The 18,669-nt window shown below is 39.9% G+C and overlaps 1 protein-coding gene across 1 annotated transcript in view; it reads right to left on the reverse strand.

Moving 5' to 3' along the window:
- The window catches only part of MCC (MCC regulator of WNT signaling pathway), a 407,237-nt gene that overhangs the window by 331,760 nt on the left and 56,808 nt on the right, over positions 1-18,669 (reverse strand). The window contains 1 exon segment of the mRNA XM_034656615.1: positions 17,318-17,565. Coding sequence (XP_034512506.1) covers positions 17,318-17,565 — 248 coding nt within the window.

An 18,669-nucleotide genomic window follows, 5' to 3' on the forward strand; every position in this document is an offset into this window, starting at 1 on the left:
CAAGCTTGTGCTCTAATCCCACCTTCAAAGTGCCCCCCGCCCCAGGTTCGGCTCCTGCAATCACTGTGCTTATTCACCAAAGGCTCAATGCAACCTTCCCGGCAGGCCAACCCCCCATGAGGATAAAAGCAAAGCATTCAGAACCTCTTACAGTCATGATACCTAACATCTACTCATGGCCACTAGGGGCCGGGCTCTCTGCTAAGCATCTTCCGTATGCTATCTTACTTAGCTCCATCCACACCCTATGAATGACTAAATCATTTTCCCCAGTTTTAGAAGAGGACATTTTCTCTCTCTCAGCTTCTTTTCATAGACATTGCCTGTTTGCATAGGATAGTGGTTAAAAGCTGGGGTTTTGTAGTCAGATCGCTTGGGGTCAAGTCAAGAGTCACTGTGACCAGTTATGTCATCTCAAGCAAGTTACTTAGCCTAAGCCCCAGGTTCTTCGTCTCAAAATGGGGATACTGAGGTGTTCTTCACAGAGGGGTTGTGAGAAATAAGCAAGATAAAAATATGTAGAATGTTTAGACAACCCCTGGCATATAATAAACTGAATATTAGTAATCATCGGTCCCATCTTACAATTCTAATTATTTGTAATCCATTTTGGACAACTTAATAGGGAACAATATATGGCGTAAAGGTATATTCTCTCCCAGCTTTTAAAAGATACCTGTTAAAAAACAAACCTTTGGCACCTAACCAGTGGCTAAAATTTCATCAATGGTTTTATACTTAATACTAGGTTCTGGTAAAGACAATAATAGCCAGTTAGGTCAGAGTCAAAGTTATGTTTCTCTGAGTAAGGAATATTCTATTAGTATGTCAAAGTCTTTTGCTATTGGGTTTGACAGGCTTTGCTTCCCTATTTGAGAGAGAGAGAGAGAGAACGAAAGAGAGAGAGTGCACGAATGGGGTGAGGGGCAGAGAGAGAAGCAGGATCCCCATGGAGCAAGGAGCCTGATGTGGGGCTCGATCCCAAGATCCTGGGACCATGACCTGAGCCGAAGGCAGATGCTTAACCAACTGAGCCACCCACGTGCCCCCTTGCTTCCCTATTCTACTTGGCTAACTCTTATCTCCAGAGGACAACTGACCTTCCCCAAACTGGCGGCCAGCACCATGAGGAAATCCGCACATCCCAGCAGCAGCAGCAGCAGCAGCAGCTCAAAAGCACAGCAGGTGAGAGTTATTCATCATATCTGTGCTCTGGCCACCCTCGCTACCCCTGTTTTCTACCTGCAGTTCGTTCTTTCCCATCCTTCATTTGAGAGTTGGGGCCTTTCATCATATCACAGGCAGATGATAACATGGAGTGGTTAGGCAATCCTGAGACCTGGATTAATAGTACACTATGACGCTGTCTGTATCTAACGGTCATTAATGTGCACCATTTATGTGGATTGTTTAGGAAACATTACCTGATCTATTACCCTCAATAGCAAGAGAGAAATACTCCTTTCAAAACACCAGAGGGGCTACCGTTCTGCATTTAGAACGACCACACCATCACCACAGAAGGAAGTGTGGGAGAATTTGAACACATCGGCTGCCAGCTGTCAGCCTTCCCTATCATAGTACATTTACTATTTCCAGATAATACTGACATCAACAGAAGCAGCAGTAAATCGTTTAGTCCAGAAGGGAAGCACCGTGTGAGTTGTTAGTCATTTATTAATGTCAATGCTCGGTATAAAGTTCAGGAGCCCAACTCCCATGAGGACCTCTAGCTTTGTCTAGTACAAATTACGTTGCAAATGCAGGCCAATTGTCTTAAAATCTGGTCACAAGGAAAATTAGGTGGGAAAGGATAGGTAAATAGAGCCTACCTATCCTTCTGGGAAAAACAAAAAAAACAAAAGCAACGCAAAGCACATGTCCTACTAAGGGAAGGTAAATAATAGTAGCTCCCAATGATAGAAGTCAGTTCTTCGGCCTTTGGCTATCCTTCAGGAAGTGAGCCTATTAGTGTCCTATTTTGAATATATGTCACATGTGGCCTATCTAGGGACAATATACTGAATTTCAATGAAACATCGGGAATAGAGTGGAAGATGTATTTTGCAACGCAATTCCCTTCCCCCTATGCCAAGACTGTTGATAGATGACAAGAAGTAAAGAAATGAAGAAATGCATTTTTCTTACGGAAATGCGCTTATCAACATCATCATCACTGGCTATTTCTTAATGTCCCACTCTGTACAAATGAGTTCAATGATCCTTGATGTATTTAAGCACAGGCTTCAGAACATCTGACGGAAGACAGTTTAGAGACAACCAGAAGGAAGCAGGGATGAATAACCTTTAAAATTCTTCTCCAGCTCTAGAGTCTATTGTTCTGTTTGCTAAATTTAATATAAAAGGGAAAATGTCTGCCCTTAGGCAGTTAATAATTTAGTTATGAAAGCACAGCTGAGGCAGGCATCTTTAACTTAAAAAAAACAATTAAAAATAATATTTGGCAGCTTATTATCTTGGCTTGTCTACTCTAGATAGATGAAGGAGATAATCAAGAGGGTTGATTTAGGGCTAAAGAATTCAAAGGAGAATGTAGGGCAAGTGTTAAAATGAGCATTAGAGCAAAGAAGTATTGAGTTTCACTTGAACCTGAGCCTGGCTTCGGGTTGGGGGAGCTAATGTTTATGGCCTACACAGATTAAGATTTTTTTTAAAGAAGACTTGTCTTTCTTGGTTAGAAGGCAGGGACCATATTTTGAATCAATTTATCTTTCTCTTACAATGCATCTTCATGGGCCATGTATTCAGTCAGCCCTTGGTAGTCCCTAATTTTTAAGTACCAGACTGAATGGGGTAATGCTAATCTGAGCTTGTGCTCTGTGATGAGAAGCATCACACACACCCTTTGGTTTGCATGCCCCTAGGGTCTGTCATACTTCTCGGCTGTAAATCAGCCTAATCAAAACGGAAAAGGCCAGGCAGGAAAAATACACAAACAGAAATACAAAAAATGATTCTGATTCCAGCTTCTTAGCAAAAAATAGAACTATATTATGCTTTATTCCTAAAAAACTGGTATTTTTCATATAAGTTTTTTAATATGTTGGATCATATCAATTTTTTTAAAGATTTCATTTATTCACTTGACAAAGAGAGAGAGCACAAGCAGGAGGAGTGGCAGGCAGAGGGAGAGGGACAAGCAGACTCCCTGCTGATCTGGGAGCCTGATGTGGGACTCTATCCCAGGACCCTGGGATCATGACCCGAGCCAAAGGCAGACGCTTAACTGATTGAGCTACCCAGGTGCCCCGGATCATATTAATTTTTTAATGTTAAACCAAACTTGCATTTAAGAAGCAAATCCAACATAGTCGAAATATGTGATATTTATTATTGCTGTTGGTTTGCTAGTATTTCGCCTAGGATTTTTGCATCTCTGTTCAAAAGTAAAATTGGCCTTGTAACTTCTCTTTCTTACACTGTCTTTGTCACATTTTGGTATTAAGATTATGTGTGGGTCTATATGAGATTGGAATTATTTGTTTTTTAATGTTAGGTAGACCTTGCCAGCAAAGCAGTCTGGGCCTGAAGTGTTCCTTGTGGACATTTTTTTTTTTTAATTTTTTATTATGTTAGTCACCATACATTACATCATTAGGTTTTTTTTTTTTTTTAAGATTTTATTTATTTGACAGAGATAGAGACAGCCAATGAAGAGAGGGAACACAAGCAGGGAGAGTGGGAGAGGAAGAAGCAGGCTCATAGCAGAGGAGTGACATGGGGCTTGATCCCATAACGCCGGGATCACGCCCTGAGCCGAAGGCAGACGCTTAACCGCTGTGCCACCCAGGCGCCCCCCCAGGCGCCCCCCTTGTGGACATTTTTAAAATTACTGTTTTAATTTCATTCTTAGTTATAGAACTATTCAAACTTTACATTCCTTAATATATCAGCTTTAGTAAGTTATATTTTCTTGGAAATTTCCTTATTTCTTTTAAATTTTTAAATATATCGGCAGAAAGTTGTTCACAGTATTTTCTTTTTGTTCATGTCTGCAGTATCTATAGTGATGTCTCCTTTGCACTCCTGATATAGGTAATAACAAACCCTGACTTGGCCACCTATCCTGCCAAAAATAGCATAGGCTTGGCAGGATGACACAATCTTGACTTAGTTGCTACATGTGCATATTAGAGGCCCCTGGATGCCCCATTTGTGCTATATCTATGCCTTACCTATATAACATATGACCTTCAGCCAGCCCAGTGTGTAGCCAACCAACAAACCCAGATATTGCCAATCAACAGTGCCCAGGTGTTTCACATTTCTGATACAGACCAAAACAGTTTGTGGTCTCCTTTTCCACCAAACCTCAACCTTGAGAACTTTCCTGAACTTCATGCTTGATTGGGTTGACTGTTTCCCACTCAGCAATGAATCCTAGATCTCTACTGGTTTTTATTTGTTCTCTTTAACAATTATTTGTGCCTTCTCTCTCTCTCTTTTTTTTTTTTTTTTTGCTTTAGCATTCTCACCAAGAAGTTATCAATTTCATAAGTATTTTTTAAAAACCCATTTTTAGTTTTTATTGTGCTTCTATATTGTGTGCTTGTTTTATATTTCATTAATCTTTCTTATTTTGTTACATCCTTTCTTCTAGTTTGTTTTTATTTTGCTGTTCTTTTTCTAAATTCTTGGAATGGATGCTCAACTCAGCCCTTATATTGTCACATATATATATTTATATATCTTTTATTTTCTTATAAAGCTATCAAATTTCCTATAAGTACTGCATTTCAATGGATATTTTCATAATCCTTCAGTTCAAATTATTTTTGAATGTTCATAATTTTGTCTTAGATCCATGGGCTATTTCAGAGTGTGTTCCTTAATTTCCCATCATATGGGGTTTGGGCAGTGTTATTGATTAATCAATAATACTGCCAAGCAGATTTTTACAATCCATTCTTACCATCTATGATTTTTAACTGTAGAATTTAATCTACTTATATTTCATTGAATTACTATGACAGGGATTAATCTCTTTCATCTCATTTTGTTCTTCCTATACTTCTACTTGTTCTACATTTATTTCTCTTTTCTTGCTTTTTTTTAAAAAATATTTTATTTATTTATTTGACAGAGACACATCGAGAGAGGGAACACAAGCAGGGGGAGTGGGAGAGGGAGAAGCAGGCTTCCTGCTGAGCAGGGAGCCTGATGCAGGGCTCCATCCCAGGACCCTGGGATCATGACCTGAGCTGAAGGCAGACACTTAACCAACTGAGCCACTCAGGTGCCCCTCTTGCTTTTTTTTTTTTTTTTAACTTTTTAGAGAGGAAGAGAGAGGGTGGAGGAGCAGAGGGAGAGAGAGAGGGAGAGAGAGAATCTTTTTTTTTTAATGATTTTTTTTTTTATTATATTATGTTAGTCACCATACAGTACATCCCGGATTCCGATGCAAAGTTCGATGCTTCATTAGTTGCGAATAACACCCAGTACACCATGCAATACGTGCCCTCCTTACTACCCATCACCAGTCTATCTCATTCCCCCACCCCCCTCCCCTCTGAAGTCTTCAGTTTGTTTGTCATAGTCCATAGTCGAGAGAGAGAGAGAGAGAGAGAGAGAGAGAGAGAGAATCTTAAGCAGGCTCCACACCCAGAGGGGAGCCTGACTCCGGACTCAATCTAACAACCCTGAGATGATGATCTGAGCCAAAATCAAGACTCTTGATTTGCCTTTTTGAAAATTTTCTCATACCATTTTTTAAATCTATAGGTTTGACAGGTAAACATTTTCTTTCTAGGAGCACCTGGCTGGCTCAGTTGGAAGAGCATGGGAGTCTTGATCTCATGGTCATGAATTCAAGCCCCACATTAGATGTAGAGATTACTTAAATATATAAATAAATAAACTTTTAAAAATAAATAAAATTTAAAAAACCATTTTCTTTCTATTTTAGTGATTATGCTAGAAATTATAACATGCATCCTTAATTTATTAAAATCTAAAGCTTATCAATATATTTACCTATCTCTGGACAATATAAGGACCTTAGAAAACTTGAAATCTATCCATCCCACTCCCAACTTAAAGGCTAATATTATTTTATATTTATTTTCCCTAAAATCTCTAAGAAAAAGTATTATTGTTTTTACACTGTTTATTTGTATTTACCTACATATTTACCACTTTCTTTATTCTTCTTTGTCTCTTGCAACTCAAAAAGTCTATCTGGCCCCACTATCATTTTTCTTGAAATATATCCTTTAGAATTTAACTTAATGAAGGTGTGCTCTAGGTTTATGTTTGTCTTCAAATGTCTTTATTTCATCTTGGTTCCTTTTTTTAAAAAGATTTATCTATTTGAGAGAGAGAGTGCAAATGAGCGTGGGATGGGAGGGGCAGAGAGAGAATTTCAAACAAACTCCCCACTGAGTGTGGAGCCCAGCAGGGAGGCTCAATCTCACAGCCCTGAGGTCATGACCAAAATCAAGAGTCGGATGCCCAACCGACTGAGGCACCAGGTGCCCCTCGTCTTGGTTCTTGAAAGATACTTTTGCCGGGTATGGTATGTTAGGTTGTCAGTTACTTTTTCTCAATACATAGAGGACAAAGGAATGCCACTATCTACTGCCTTCCATTGTTCTCAAGAGTGTGCTCTCAGCCTAAATGTTGATCCTTTGAAAGTAATCTGCCTCTTAAAAAGAAAAAAAAACTTTCTAGATGTTCCATTTGTCTTTGGTGTTCCACAGGCTCACTATAATATGTCTAATTATCTAATTACATTACTTGATTTGTATATATTGTTTCATTTTTCCTGCTTAGGACTCATCTGTTTTCCTTGTTTACTCCTTCTAGAACAGCTATTATCTGAGTGGTAGACATCCTGCACCAGCCCTCTGATTTTTTTTTTTTAAGATTTTATTTATTTATTCAACAGAGATAGAGACAGCCAGTGAGAGAAGGAACACAAGCAGGGGGAGTGGGAGGGGAAGAAGCAGGCTCATAGCGGAGGAGCCTGATGTGGGACTCGATCCCACAATGCCGGGCGCCGGGATCATGCCCTGAGCTGAAGGCAGATGCTTAACTGCTGTGCCACCCAGGCGCCCCAGCCCTCTGATTTTCTTATCTTTCCTCCCCTATCTTATGTTTCTTTGTCTGGAAGACGTTCTTACTTTTATTTCCCATTCTTTCTCAGTTGAGTTTATAATGTTTGCTATATTTTTTCCAGGGTAGATTTTTTTTTTTTAAAGATTTTTTTTTTTTAAATTTATTTGACAGAGATAGAGACAGCCAGCGAGAGAGGGAACACAAGCAGGGGGAGTGGGAGAGGAAGAAGCAGGCTCATAGCGGAGGAGCCTGATGTGGGGCTCGATCCCATAACGTCAGGATCACACCCTGAGCCGAAGGCAGACGCTTAACCGCTGTGCCACCCAGGCGCCCCCAGGGTAGATTTTTTTTAATGTTTCTTTTTATCCTATTCTTTGTGTGTGCATACAATATTTTCTCCTGTATTTCAAAATATATTAGCAAGGGATTATTTTGAGTGCTCTCCTTGCAGAGTCTCCATTCCATTTAAATAAAGTTTTTCTACTTGTTTTGGTCTCTATTTTCCATTTTAGAGGAATTCCTCAGATATCTAGTGCTCCTTGGTTGTTTGCCCCTTTGGGCCATACGACCTATTCCAGATCTCAGGTCACCATTCCCAAAACTATAGTAGTCTATTGAGCCCAGTTCAGGAAACACTGATCTATGCCACCCTAAGTGAATTGGAACTTTATCAAACCAGGCATAGGCAGGAGTGAAACAGACAAATGGTTTTCGTAAGCCCCACCCCCTTCCTTCCTCAGGTTTCTTCCACAGCTCTAACTCTCCATCCTACCATTGTCCTTCAGGACCTTTCCCATGGATCCTCCTCAATAGAGCCACTTCAAGTAAAACATCTGGTCATGTTACTAATATACAGCATGAATGACTGATAAGACTAAATATGTTTTCTTGTAGTTGGCTTTTAGAAAAAGCATTTCTTGGGGATAAACCAAAGGAATAGACTGTCAGCGTATAAAATAGTCAACATGAAAGCAAGTCAGCAGGAGGTGTGAGAAAATAGTTTCCTTAATAAAAACAAACCTCTTATCCTACAAGATTGGCAATGGAGGGAGAATCTCCACACTGGATGATGGAGCAGAACGTCATAATCCCAACTGTTGTCCTCCACGATACACCTTCCCCTTCACGATTGCCCTCTAATCATCCCTGCAACCATTCCCAGGCCATAAAGAGGCAGAGCTGTTTCCCTTTGGCACTGTGGTTCACAAATGGACAATTCTTTTTCCTTAATATCCCAAATAGACCAAAGTGGCAGCATTCATGAAAGATTTTGCAAATGTCTTGGGGCGCCTGAGTGGCTCAGTCGGTTAAGCATCTGCCTTTGGCTCAGGTCATGATCCCAGGGTCCTGGGATTGAGCCCCGCATCTGGCTCCCTGCTCAGTGGGGAATCTGCTTCTCCCTCTGTCCCTCACCCGGCTCACGCTCTCTCTCTCTCTCAAATAAATAAATAAAATCTTTAAAAAAGGGGGGGTTGCCTGGGTGGCTCAGTCCATTGAGTGCCTTTGCCTCAGGTCGTGATCATGGAGTCCTGGAATCAAGCCCCACGTCGTCGGGCTCCCTGCTCAGCAGGGAGTCTGCTTCTCCCTCCCCCTCTGCCCCTACCCAACCTTGTGCTCTCTCTCTCAAATAAATAAATAAATAAATATAAATAAATAAATAAATAAATAAAATCTTAAAAAAAAAAAAAGAAGAGGGCAAAGTGTAAAGTGTTAGAAAGATGTAAGCATTTTGAGTGGTTTGGTTTTGGCATCAAAACAACTGAATTAGGTGAGATTTAGTCTTAGTAAGAGTCCAGGGTGGCATAAACCTCTCTGTAGAAATTCCTAACAAGAAAAAAAAAACATTTTGGAGGTTGGAATTCTACGTTTTTGTTAATACAGCAGGAGAAAAATAGAAAAGAACATAGCGGTGTGAATTATTAGAACAATAATGAAGCCAGGAGTCAGAAGTAGTCTCGTCTAGCCCCAACCACACCACCAACTAACCCTGTGGCCTGAGAATTATTATCATTTAACCCCTGCATTTTCATTTCCTCGTATGTACTATACAGAGGGTAAAACCAGAGGGTATTTAACAGACCCTCTGGGCTGTACTATAATCCAAGGGCACAATTTTATCCAAGGACTCTAAATCTTAAGTCAGATAAATCAAAGAAAGCACTACAAATACCAAGAGACAAATCTGACACGGTAATTAGTTTGCATTAAAATTTATCTAGAACTGACTGATATACACCCAGAAAATGAGAACTAAATAAATACACAACATATCAGATTAAACTCTGCTTCAGCTAGAAGCGAAAATGTTTTTCTTGTAGATAGCAAACATAAATGGATCAACGGGAAACCATACAAAATCTTTCCAAAACAACCATACAAACGTAACTGATTTACGCAGTCACTTACTGATGCCCTTTCACTGATGTTCTCCAATGAACTTGCAGTAGCCTTACAAGATAAAACAGGAAGCAAAATAAGCCTTCCTGAGCCTTTTGTGATTATAATGTTGAGTGACAGATTCTCCAGAAGGAGCAATGGACAATGAAAGAGTCTGGCCAAGCTAAACACTTTCTGCCAGCAGACTGAGCCTTTGTCTCAGCCAAGGAATCATTTTTACTCCATGAAAAATACCTAAAATCGTGCCAAGTTATATCACTGCCACTGAAACTGGAATGGCTTCAACATCCCCTAAAAACAGTGACACTTAATGAACTGCTTCAGCTAAATCGTGCTGGAGGGAAACTAGATGAACCATCTCATTGTGCTATACGTCCTTCAAAAGATACAATCAACACAGGTAATCAGGGGCGCCCTCATGCCAGGATTACCCCCTGAGGTAAGCACACCTGGGTCCCCAGGAACTTTTTGTTCTACGCTGACTACAAGGAAGTAATTAATGCCATTAGGAAGGGGGCCAAAATAATACACTCAAAAGGAGCAGCACCAAATGGCCGGAAATACCAATAAAAGACAAAATCAGTAAGTAAGACAGAACGAGTGTGCACTACTTGAGACATCATTTTCCAAGAATTTAGACTACCAGAGAACAGCATAGTGACTTACAGGAGGTAATGATCTGCAAAAGAAATCTAAACTATTAAATATCTCAAGAAATACCTGCGAATATGGTGATCTTATACATACTTGCTTAAAAGTTTAAAAAAGAAATATACCAGGGGAACCTGGGTGACTCAGTCGCTTACCATCCGACTCTTGATTTGGGCTCAGGTTCTGATCTCAGGGTCGTGAGATCGAGCCCTGCCTCAAGCTCTGCACTGGGTGTGCAGACTGCTTGAGATTCTCTCTCCCTCTGCCCCCCTCACCCTGTTCTCTTTCTCTCGCTCACTCTTTCTCTCTTTTTCTCTTTCAAACAAATAAATTAAATTAAATTAAAAGAAATACACCACTTTTTTTCTTCCTATGTCATCCTTTAGTTTTTTCTGTCTGCAGTGACTGCAGAATGGAGAGATGATGGTCAACGTACTACAAATAGAATTTGACATCTTAAGTGCAGAATTTAAAGTTCAGACAAAGAACAGCCAAATAAACACAAAGAATCAAAGTTCAAATACATCCAATACGGAAACATTTTCAGTCTGATAAATAACACACATCTGACTTGATTATTTTCACTGTCTTGGATGGTGTCAAAGTCATTTGTTATCTTCGATTTCATTAGTTGTTCTGTACTTAAATTTTAATATGTGGGTTCAGTTATCTGAGACCCCGCAATGTCAAATAACCAGTGAGGACATAACTTGGTGGGAGAAGTGACTTATAATATCTTCTCCAATTTCTTTGTTCAGAAGGTCTCTTGGCCTCTGATGGTTACCAGAAAGGAGGTGGGTGGGAAGACGGGTGAAATAGGTGATGGGGATTAAGGTAGGAGCTTGTGATGAGCAGCGGGTGATTTTTGGAGTGTACACCTGAAACTAATCCTACACTGTATGTTAACTAACTGGAATTTAAATTAAAACTTTAAAAAAAATTAAGAAGGCAATTCCTTCTCCAAACTACAAAATTTTGCAAATCAGTACAGTACTTTGTAATACAATAAAATTATGTTGTACTTATTGGAATCATAAAAATAAAAGAATGTGAAATGAAATGATATCTATTTCTTAAAAAACTTTAGAAGCCTACTCTAACTCCCAATTTAGGAAGAATAAATTAAATAAACATACTGTTCACTCTGTGACATAGGGCTTAGGGTATGTAAAAAAACTACCGCCACCACCATCCAAAAAAACCAAACTTCCAGGAACCTTCAACTGGAGTTAAAACTACTGTGACTTCAATTTGGTTTTATGCTAGCTGGGCAGTACTTTTAACAATGAATCACTCTCATGAGTGATTTTATTTAAAAGCCTCTGTGTTAATTATTCATTGCTCATACAGAACCCATAGGGGATTTAAACCATTTTTTACTTTCTTAATTCACCATCCAGAACCCTACATACTAGGGATAATGCAGCTGGATTGGAAAATGCCTTCTTGTCTCGCTTAACCTGTTTCAATGGTTTAGAAGAATTTTTATATACACAAAAACAGCCCCAACAATCTTTAAGAGTAAAATTCATTCTGGAAAAATTGGGATGTGTCAGGACTAGACAGGCTTTATGTATATTAACGAACTGTGGTTTTAATTTTTTGAAAGCAAAATACTAGACCAAAATTCAGGGGGCTGCTTATTTATTTCTTTAAATCTGCCAAGCAATCAGTATCTCCTTACATTTTTCCCTTAGGCTTGTGGGGTTTGGAGACCTTCCTGTCTAAACTATATGTTCTTTGATCTAATTTTTTACTTTGAGTTCCTGTTAAGGAAAAGTCTTGCTATTAGTTTCCCTGGACTCTTCAGTACTTTATATGTTCCTGTTGGGCCACAGGGGCATCACCAGAGCAGTAATGAAGGCTGACACACCGGGTGGGAATATAACTGAAGGCAAGACCTATAAAGGATCTTTTGAAGATATAGGTTATTGGAAACTGTGCCCAGTGTTCTAATCTAAGCATAAATTAACAACTTTAGTTGTATTAATTAACAAGTCTTAATGTCTGCTATCTTAAACAATGTTTTAAAACCACAGGGATCTGATTCAAATATTGGGCTCTCTGAGACCTGACCAAAGGAAGAAAAACGAGTGCCCCCAAAGATCTGGAAAGCAAAGGCTTGTAACAACCTCATTAGGCAAGCTCGAAGGCTTTTATCAGTTCTCCTCAGGCAATTCAGTGGGTTTTTTCAGTGGTGATGGCCCTGAAGCACTCTCTCTTTCACATAGTTCACTAATATTTATCATTCCCACGGTGTAGGGACTTTACAAATGAGATCTCACTAAGTCCTTCTAACTAGCCTACAGGGCAGGTATTACTACTCTGCCTTTAGAGATAAGAAAACTGAAGCTCAGAATAATCAAGAATGTAGCCTAATTTCCATAGCAACTCAGTGGTGACCTGGAATTTATCTTTCTAGCATATGATACAAATAAAATGCCTAGCAAATTGCCTTGTGCTCAGTAAATATTAGTAATTTTTAGCTATTTTTACTATTGTTATTGCTGTAAGTATTTAACTTTATACAGCTGATGCCTGAAAGGCATGAAAAAATTTTTAAATATTATTTCTAAGAGGACTTAAAATAGACGTAAAAATCTATTATGATCTACTTGTTCAGATATCTTAATTTTTCCCCAAAGTATATTTGAGCTGAGAATGCAAAGGCAAAGAGAAGATTTGTAAATGGAAAGTTTATGGTCAATTAAATGTGTGAAATGCTATATATTTTATTCTTCTCCTGGAGAGTCACAAGAAATATTAGCATATTAAAGACTTGGAGATGTCTTGCAGTAAAGAAAACTATTAATCTAGCTTAATCCAAAGCTTTCAAATGTATTTAACATTGGAATTACTTCTTCACACAATATTTGTGACCATCCTTTGAAATCAGTGCTCTGTGGAAAACATTTGAGAAAAATGAAGCTATCGAAATTCCTCTTCCAACTTGAGCATGTAATGTTTTGATGGCTCTTCTTTTTCTGCCAAGTTAACTCCTGGCTGTGGATATGCTGGGAAATGTCAGAACTGACAATAAAGTCCTTCTGACACTTAACTGTAAAACCCAAGTTTTTCTTAGGTTTTTCTCACACCAGTACAACATTCTTTCTACTTCTCTCCATATTGCAGCTGCAGGTAACATCCCAAAGCTTTCCTGAAACTCCTGCTCATGGTCTTTCTTAGCTCTCCTTATAAACCTTACCTTCTGCACCATTCAGTTGCTTCAGAAGTTCTGTTGACTCTAACTTAAATTTTATTGCTATTAAATTTGTCATGTGCTTATCATTTCACAGTTAAATTGCAAATTCCTTGGTATCTGGAACCATGCATTGTGCAGCCGTGTGTCCCTAAAAGAGCACAAACACTGTGCATTGCTCATCCGATCATTCAACAAGTATGCGCTAAGCATCTGATGTGCCAAGCTCTGTTCCAAGTGCTGGGGGTATAGCAGTACCCCTGCAAGGTCATTAGCACTCCACTCTGGTGGAAATTTCATCATACTGGGGGACATACATAAATACGTCTCTGAGTAAGTACATAATGTAATGTCAGATAAGAATAAGTGGTATGGGGCACCTGGGTGGCTCAGTCAGTTAAGCATCTCCTTTGGCTCAGGTCATGATCCCAGGGTCCTGGGATCAGCCCTGCATCGGGCTCTTCTCAGCGGGGAGTCTGCTTCTCCCTCTCCCTCTGTCCCTCCCCTTGCTTGTGCACACACACACTCTCTCTCTCAAATAAATAAATAAAATTAAAAAAAAAAAGATGACGTTGTATGAAGAAAAAAGGGCATGTGAAAAGGCCTCTAATGAAGGAATATTTAAGCTGAAATCTGAATAACAGGAAAGGGCCAGTCATGCAATGGAAAGGTCAGAAAGAAGTGTTCTAGACCAGAGGAAAGGGCCAGGGCAAAGGTTGAAGCCTGGTTCAGTTTGCTAAGTTGGAGGAATAGCAGGAAGGTCAGTGTGGCTGGAACGTGCATAATTAGTCAGGGCAATCAGTATGATAACAGCTTAGCGTGGTGGGTATGCGTCATACTGCAGTAAGGAGTTTGAACGTCATTTTAGGTGATACGGAAGCCACAGAATGCTGCAGACAGAATGAGCTGAGCACTTTTCCATAATGTTAGAAGACTGCTCTGACTGCAGGATAAAGAACGAAATGTAGTGGGTCAAGGTAGGAATTAGGGAAGCCAGTTACAGGCTATTTTAGTCATCAAAGCAAGACATGAGGGTGATCTAGACGAGCGTGGTGGCAGGAGAGCAAAGGAAGGAGACAGATTCTGGATATGCTTTGACAAAGAGACAACAGGACTTGCTGGCTTGAGCAAACTAGAGGATGGTGATATTTCCTCTATGGGGATACCTGGGAGATCAATGACGCTGGGAGGAAGAGTGAGGAAGGGGAATCGAGAACCATTATGACTGTGTTAAGGGTGAGAGGTCTACAAGACATCCCAGGACATGTGTCATTTTTACCTGATTTGGAAACTCACGGGAAAGAGCAGGGCTAGATACATACCTGGGAGTGCTGGTACAAAAACACTATTTGACATCACAGGCACTGTGTCATCTAGGGAGAGACTGTAACCCCAAGGCACATTAGAGACCGACACTGAGAAAGGGAAGCCAAAATGGTGGGCAGAACCCCAGGAAGATGTGGTGTGGAGAAGTCCGAAAGAATGAAACATAGCTAGAATGAGGGAGTAGTTCACTGAGTAAAATGGCAAAGATCCAGATGAGGACAGGAGAGGATCCATTGAGTTGGTCCACATGGAGGCAGTCAGAGCAGGTTCAGTGGAGCGGTGACAACCAAAGCTGGGAAGAGTGGGTCGAAGGCCTTGGTGAGGACTGGTAAGCATTCAGTGCAGACAAACTCTTCAAAACGATCAGCTGTGAAGAGGAGCAGAGAAGGGGAGCAGGAGCTGGAAGGAACATGGAGCCAGGAAAGGGCTTCCCTAACCCCAGGGTGGGAGGAACTCCACTTTCTCCGCTTAGAGTCAGAAGGGACGAACGATTAATAATGTGGAAAGGAGAGGGACTCACTCATTGCACACGTAACTCTTTGTTTAATTATTATAGATTTTTTAATGTATTTGATTCACATTATACTGAACTGTCACAATCAGCAGGAAATAAAACTGAGTGGTAATAACAATAATATTAACTTGCATTTAGTGCTTATTTATGGACTAGGCACTGTTTTCTGTGCTTTTTATAGATATTAGCTTCTACATTCCTCCAAATAACCATAACTGTTCTTGCCCTACACTGGCCGAGGAAACTGAGATATGGAGACAGTGGGTAACTTGTCCAGGGTCATGGAAGCAGGAAGTGACAGAACCAGGATTCACACTCAAATGATCTGACTCTGAGGCTTTAACTATCAGGATAAACTGGCACAAGCTTGCACAACTGCTGGCATTTCCTCAGTTCATGACCCATTTTATGACTCACCAGCTCTCAGTTACCTCTTGTTTCTCCCGGGCAAACAGTTACAAAGGTTGGAAGGAACTGCTTTTCACCTCCTTCTCTAGTTAGGGCAATCCTATGAGATGGGCCATCCAATTAGATGTGGGCAGCAATTCTATCAAAACTGCCCCTTTTAGAATATTTATAAACATATATGACACATTAAAATACAATTTTTGATGGTGTAGTTTTTTTCCCATACAAGTATTCCTTCTATATACACATTAAATATTATATCAATGGCCACATGGAATTCACTTGTTGGGATATACCATGGTTTACTTCAAATGTGTCTGTGTGTGGGCTTATTAATTTATATAAGAAGGCCACGTTCTTGGCAGAAAAATTAGAAAACACAGCTTAGCAAAAAGAGCGCCACTCATTCTTTCATTTAATAAATATCACTGCATGTCCTTTTTATGTCATGCAACTATTACAAATCATGCTTTCAAATGCTATTTAAAAGCATGAGGAAAATGCAAAGGAAGAATTGCAGGATACAAAACTATACAGAAAGTATGTGAAAAATCAGTAAAACACAAATCACATATACCCACACATGAGAGAGAGAGAGGGAGAAATCTAAGCGGTAGTTATTATTTCTGGATGTGAGATATTAAGGGTGATTTTTATTTCCTTCTGCTTGCCTTTTTTAACCTTATTTTTCTATAATGAACATACATTACTTTAATACTCAGGAAAATGTTACTTAAAAATTAAATATTTCTACATTTATGCGGAGAGCACACGCATTACCAGACATCTGATTTGAAGCTAAAATGGAATCCATTAAGATAGTAAGTCGTAGGGGATATGAGGACATGGTTATTATTTCAATTACTCAATAATAATGCTCCAAATGATCCCACTGCCAAGAGCACCATTCAGGGTGTGTGTGCTGTGGGTGCTGCATCATTACCCTTGCTAATTAGTATATATTTAACCAATGACGGACAATTAACATGGGGCTTTGTTTCCTGCCACTAGATCTACCTAGGAGAGAAAGAAACAGAGTTCCAGGAGACATTTTTAAGGAAAAAAAAATCCTTAAAATATAAGTAGAAAATTCAGATACTTTCCTCTATCCCTTTGTTCAGGCTACCCTTTCAGATGCCTCTTTCCTTTAAACTTTCTCACTGTAAAAAACTATAAATACTCTGAGAATTATAAAATATACTCAAAAAATATATTTGAGTGCTCAAAAATATGTACAATAAGCCCCACGTTCCCATCACCCAGCTTCAAAATATTCAACATTTGTAGGATCTTTCTTTCTAATTTGCTTGTCTTGCTTTGGTAGGAAACAATAATACTTATGAACAGGAAAACTCTGTAGAAAACATTTTGAAGAATAAACAAACAAGAGATGGATTTTTTAAAGCCTCATGGCTCAGAGCTGTACTAAGCTTTGAAGGAGTCCCCAGATCGTTTCTGAGATGTGCTGATGCAGTCACCACCTCTCCCATCCAGTGTGCCTTCCTCTCCAACAGCTAAATGGCTATGCATTATTATGCTTGGAAAATGGAAGAACGAAAATAAAGAAAGCAATAAACTCTGTAGGACAGACCTGGGGGAAACAGGGGGCATTCACCCAGAGAAAGGTGGCCAAGAAGACAGCCTGAGGGCGAGCCAGCAGCAGGCTGGGCAGGCCCCTCCCGATTACAGAGGTCACCAAGCAGGGCTAATGGGGCACTACCAAACTGCCACCTGGTTGTACCTACCCAAACTGTTGTCGCTGCTCGTGGGCCAGGACGCAATTCTATCCCTCAGCGTCTTCTTTTTACAGGAGTTGTCTGACTTCTCAGAAAGACCTACTTCCTCCTTCCTAATTTCTCGAACGAGCTGCATGCGGCACCTTGTAAAATCCTGAAAGGAAATCTTCCCATGTTCATCTGCGCCCAACTGGTTCATGATCTCGGCCACAGACTCTTCCATATTCAATTGGCGACAGACCATCAACAAGTCATTTCTATGGGAGGGTTGAACAGAAGAAAACTCATTAGGAGAGACACTGAGCTAGAGAATGTGGTTAATGGGGGAGAAAAGAGCATTTCTTGAATATATTGACACAGAGGAAACCTATTTCCAACTTTCTTATTGCTTCTAGAAACGTGGTAACTGTGCAAAAAGAACTGTTTCATCTGGGTGATTCTAGACATGAACTCTATTTCATTATTTGGGAGAGTGAGGCAACTTGGAATCCTTTGGTTCTCTTTTTCTTCCTGTCTCCACTCTCCCTCCCTGTCTTTCTTTTGAAATCGATGGAACACTTGTCGAGCGTAGCCCGACATCTCACTGAAGGATAAAGTTTCAGAACATAGAAAAGACTTTGTTTCTACCCTGGCAGAGTTTAAAATCTAATCCAATTGTAAAAGAACAGCAAAGATTTTAACAAGCTTGGTTTTCAGCTTTCTGGACCAATCACCAAATTTTAGCACTTCTTTAAAAGCCTGTTTAATCCCAACTTTCATGACTCAGTGATTGCCCACCTCTGTTTTTTCCTGATTTTCCTTGAGTATTTTCTACCTTCCCATCAGCAGTTAGCCCTAAGACCCAGAGCAGGGGTCAAAATCCCAAATGTCTTCCAGGACTAGGACATGATGTAAATGTGAGAAGTGGGTCACTCTAAGACAGGAGGGTTGGTCAGGTCTAGGGCTAGACTAGAGAAGTATATCCAGCCTTGGTATGTTCTCAAATTTAAACAACAAAAACAAAAATAATTAAAAAGGCACAAGAACAACAACACTAGGTTGGCCAAGAGCAGTTATCCATAGGACAACATTTGTCCCCCGATGTATAAGCCTTATTCTTTTCTATTTGCACTCCTTGGAGAAATGTTTTGTTCATATTGCTCCAGCTGTATGTCTCTATAAAGGTCAAAGAATTACAGAACTTAAGAGCTGGAAGAGACATTAGAAACTCGTGCATGGTCACAAACAAAGATTACTAGTGCTCCTGTCTCAACACGCCACCAAAGTCCAATCATTTTGAGGACATGACCAATTTGATGTTTGCTGATATCTGAAACCTAACCATGGGAAGTAAGACCAACTGCTGTCTTCCAGCCCCCCTT

This window comes from Ailuropoda melanoleuca, chromosome 3 (assembly GCF_002007445.2).
Source record: "Ailuropoda melanoleuca isolate Jingjing chromosome 3, ASM200744v2, whole genome shotgun sequence".
NCBI lineage: Eukaryota > Metazoa > Chordata > Mammalia > Carnivora > Ursidae > Ailuropoda > Ailuropoda melanoleuca.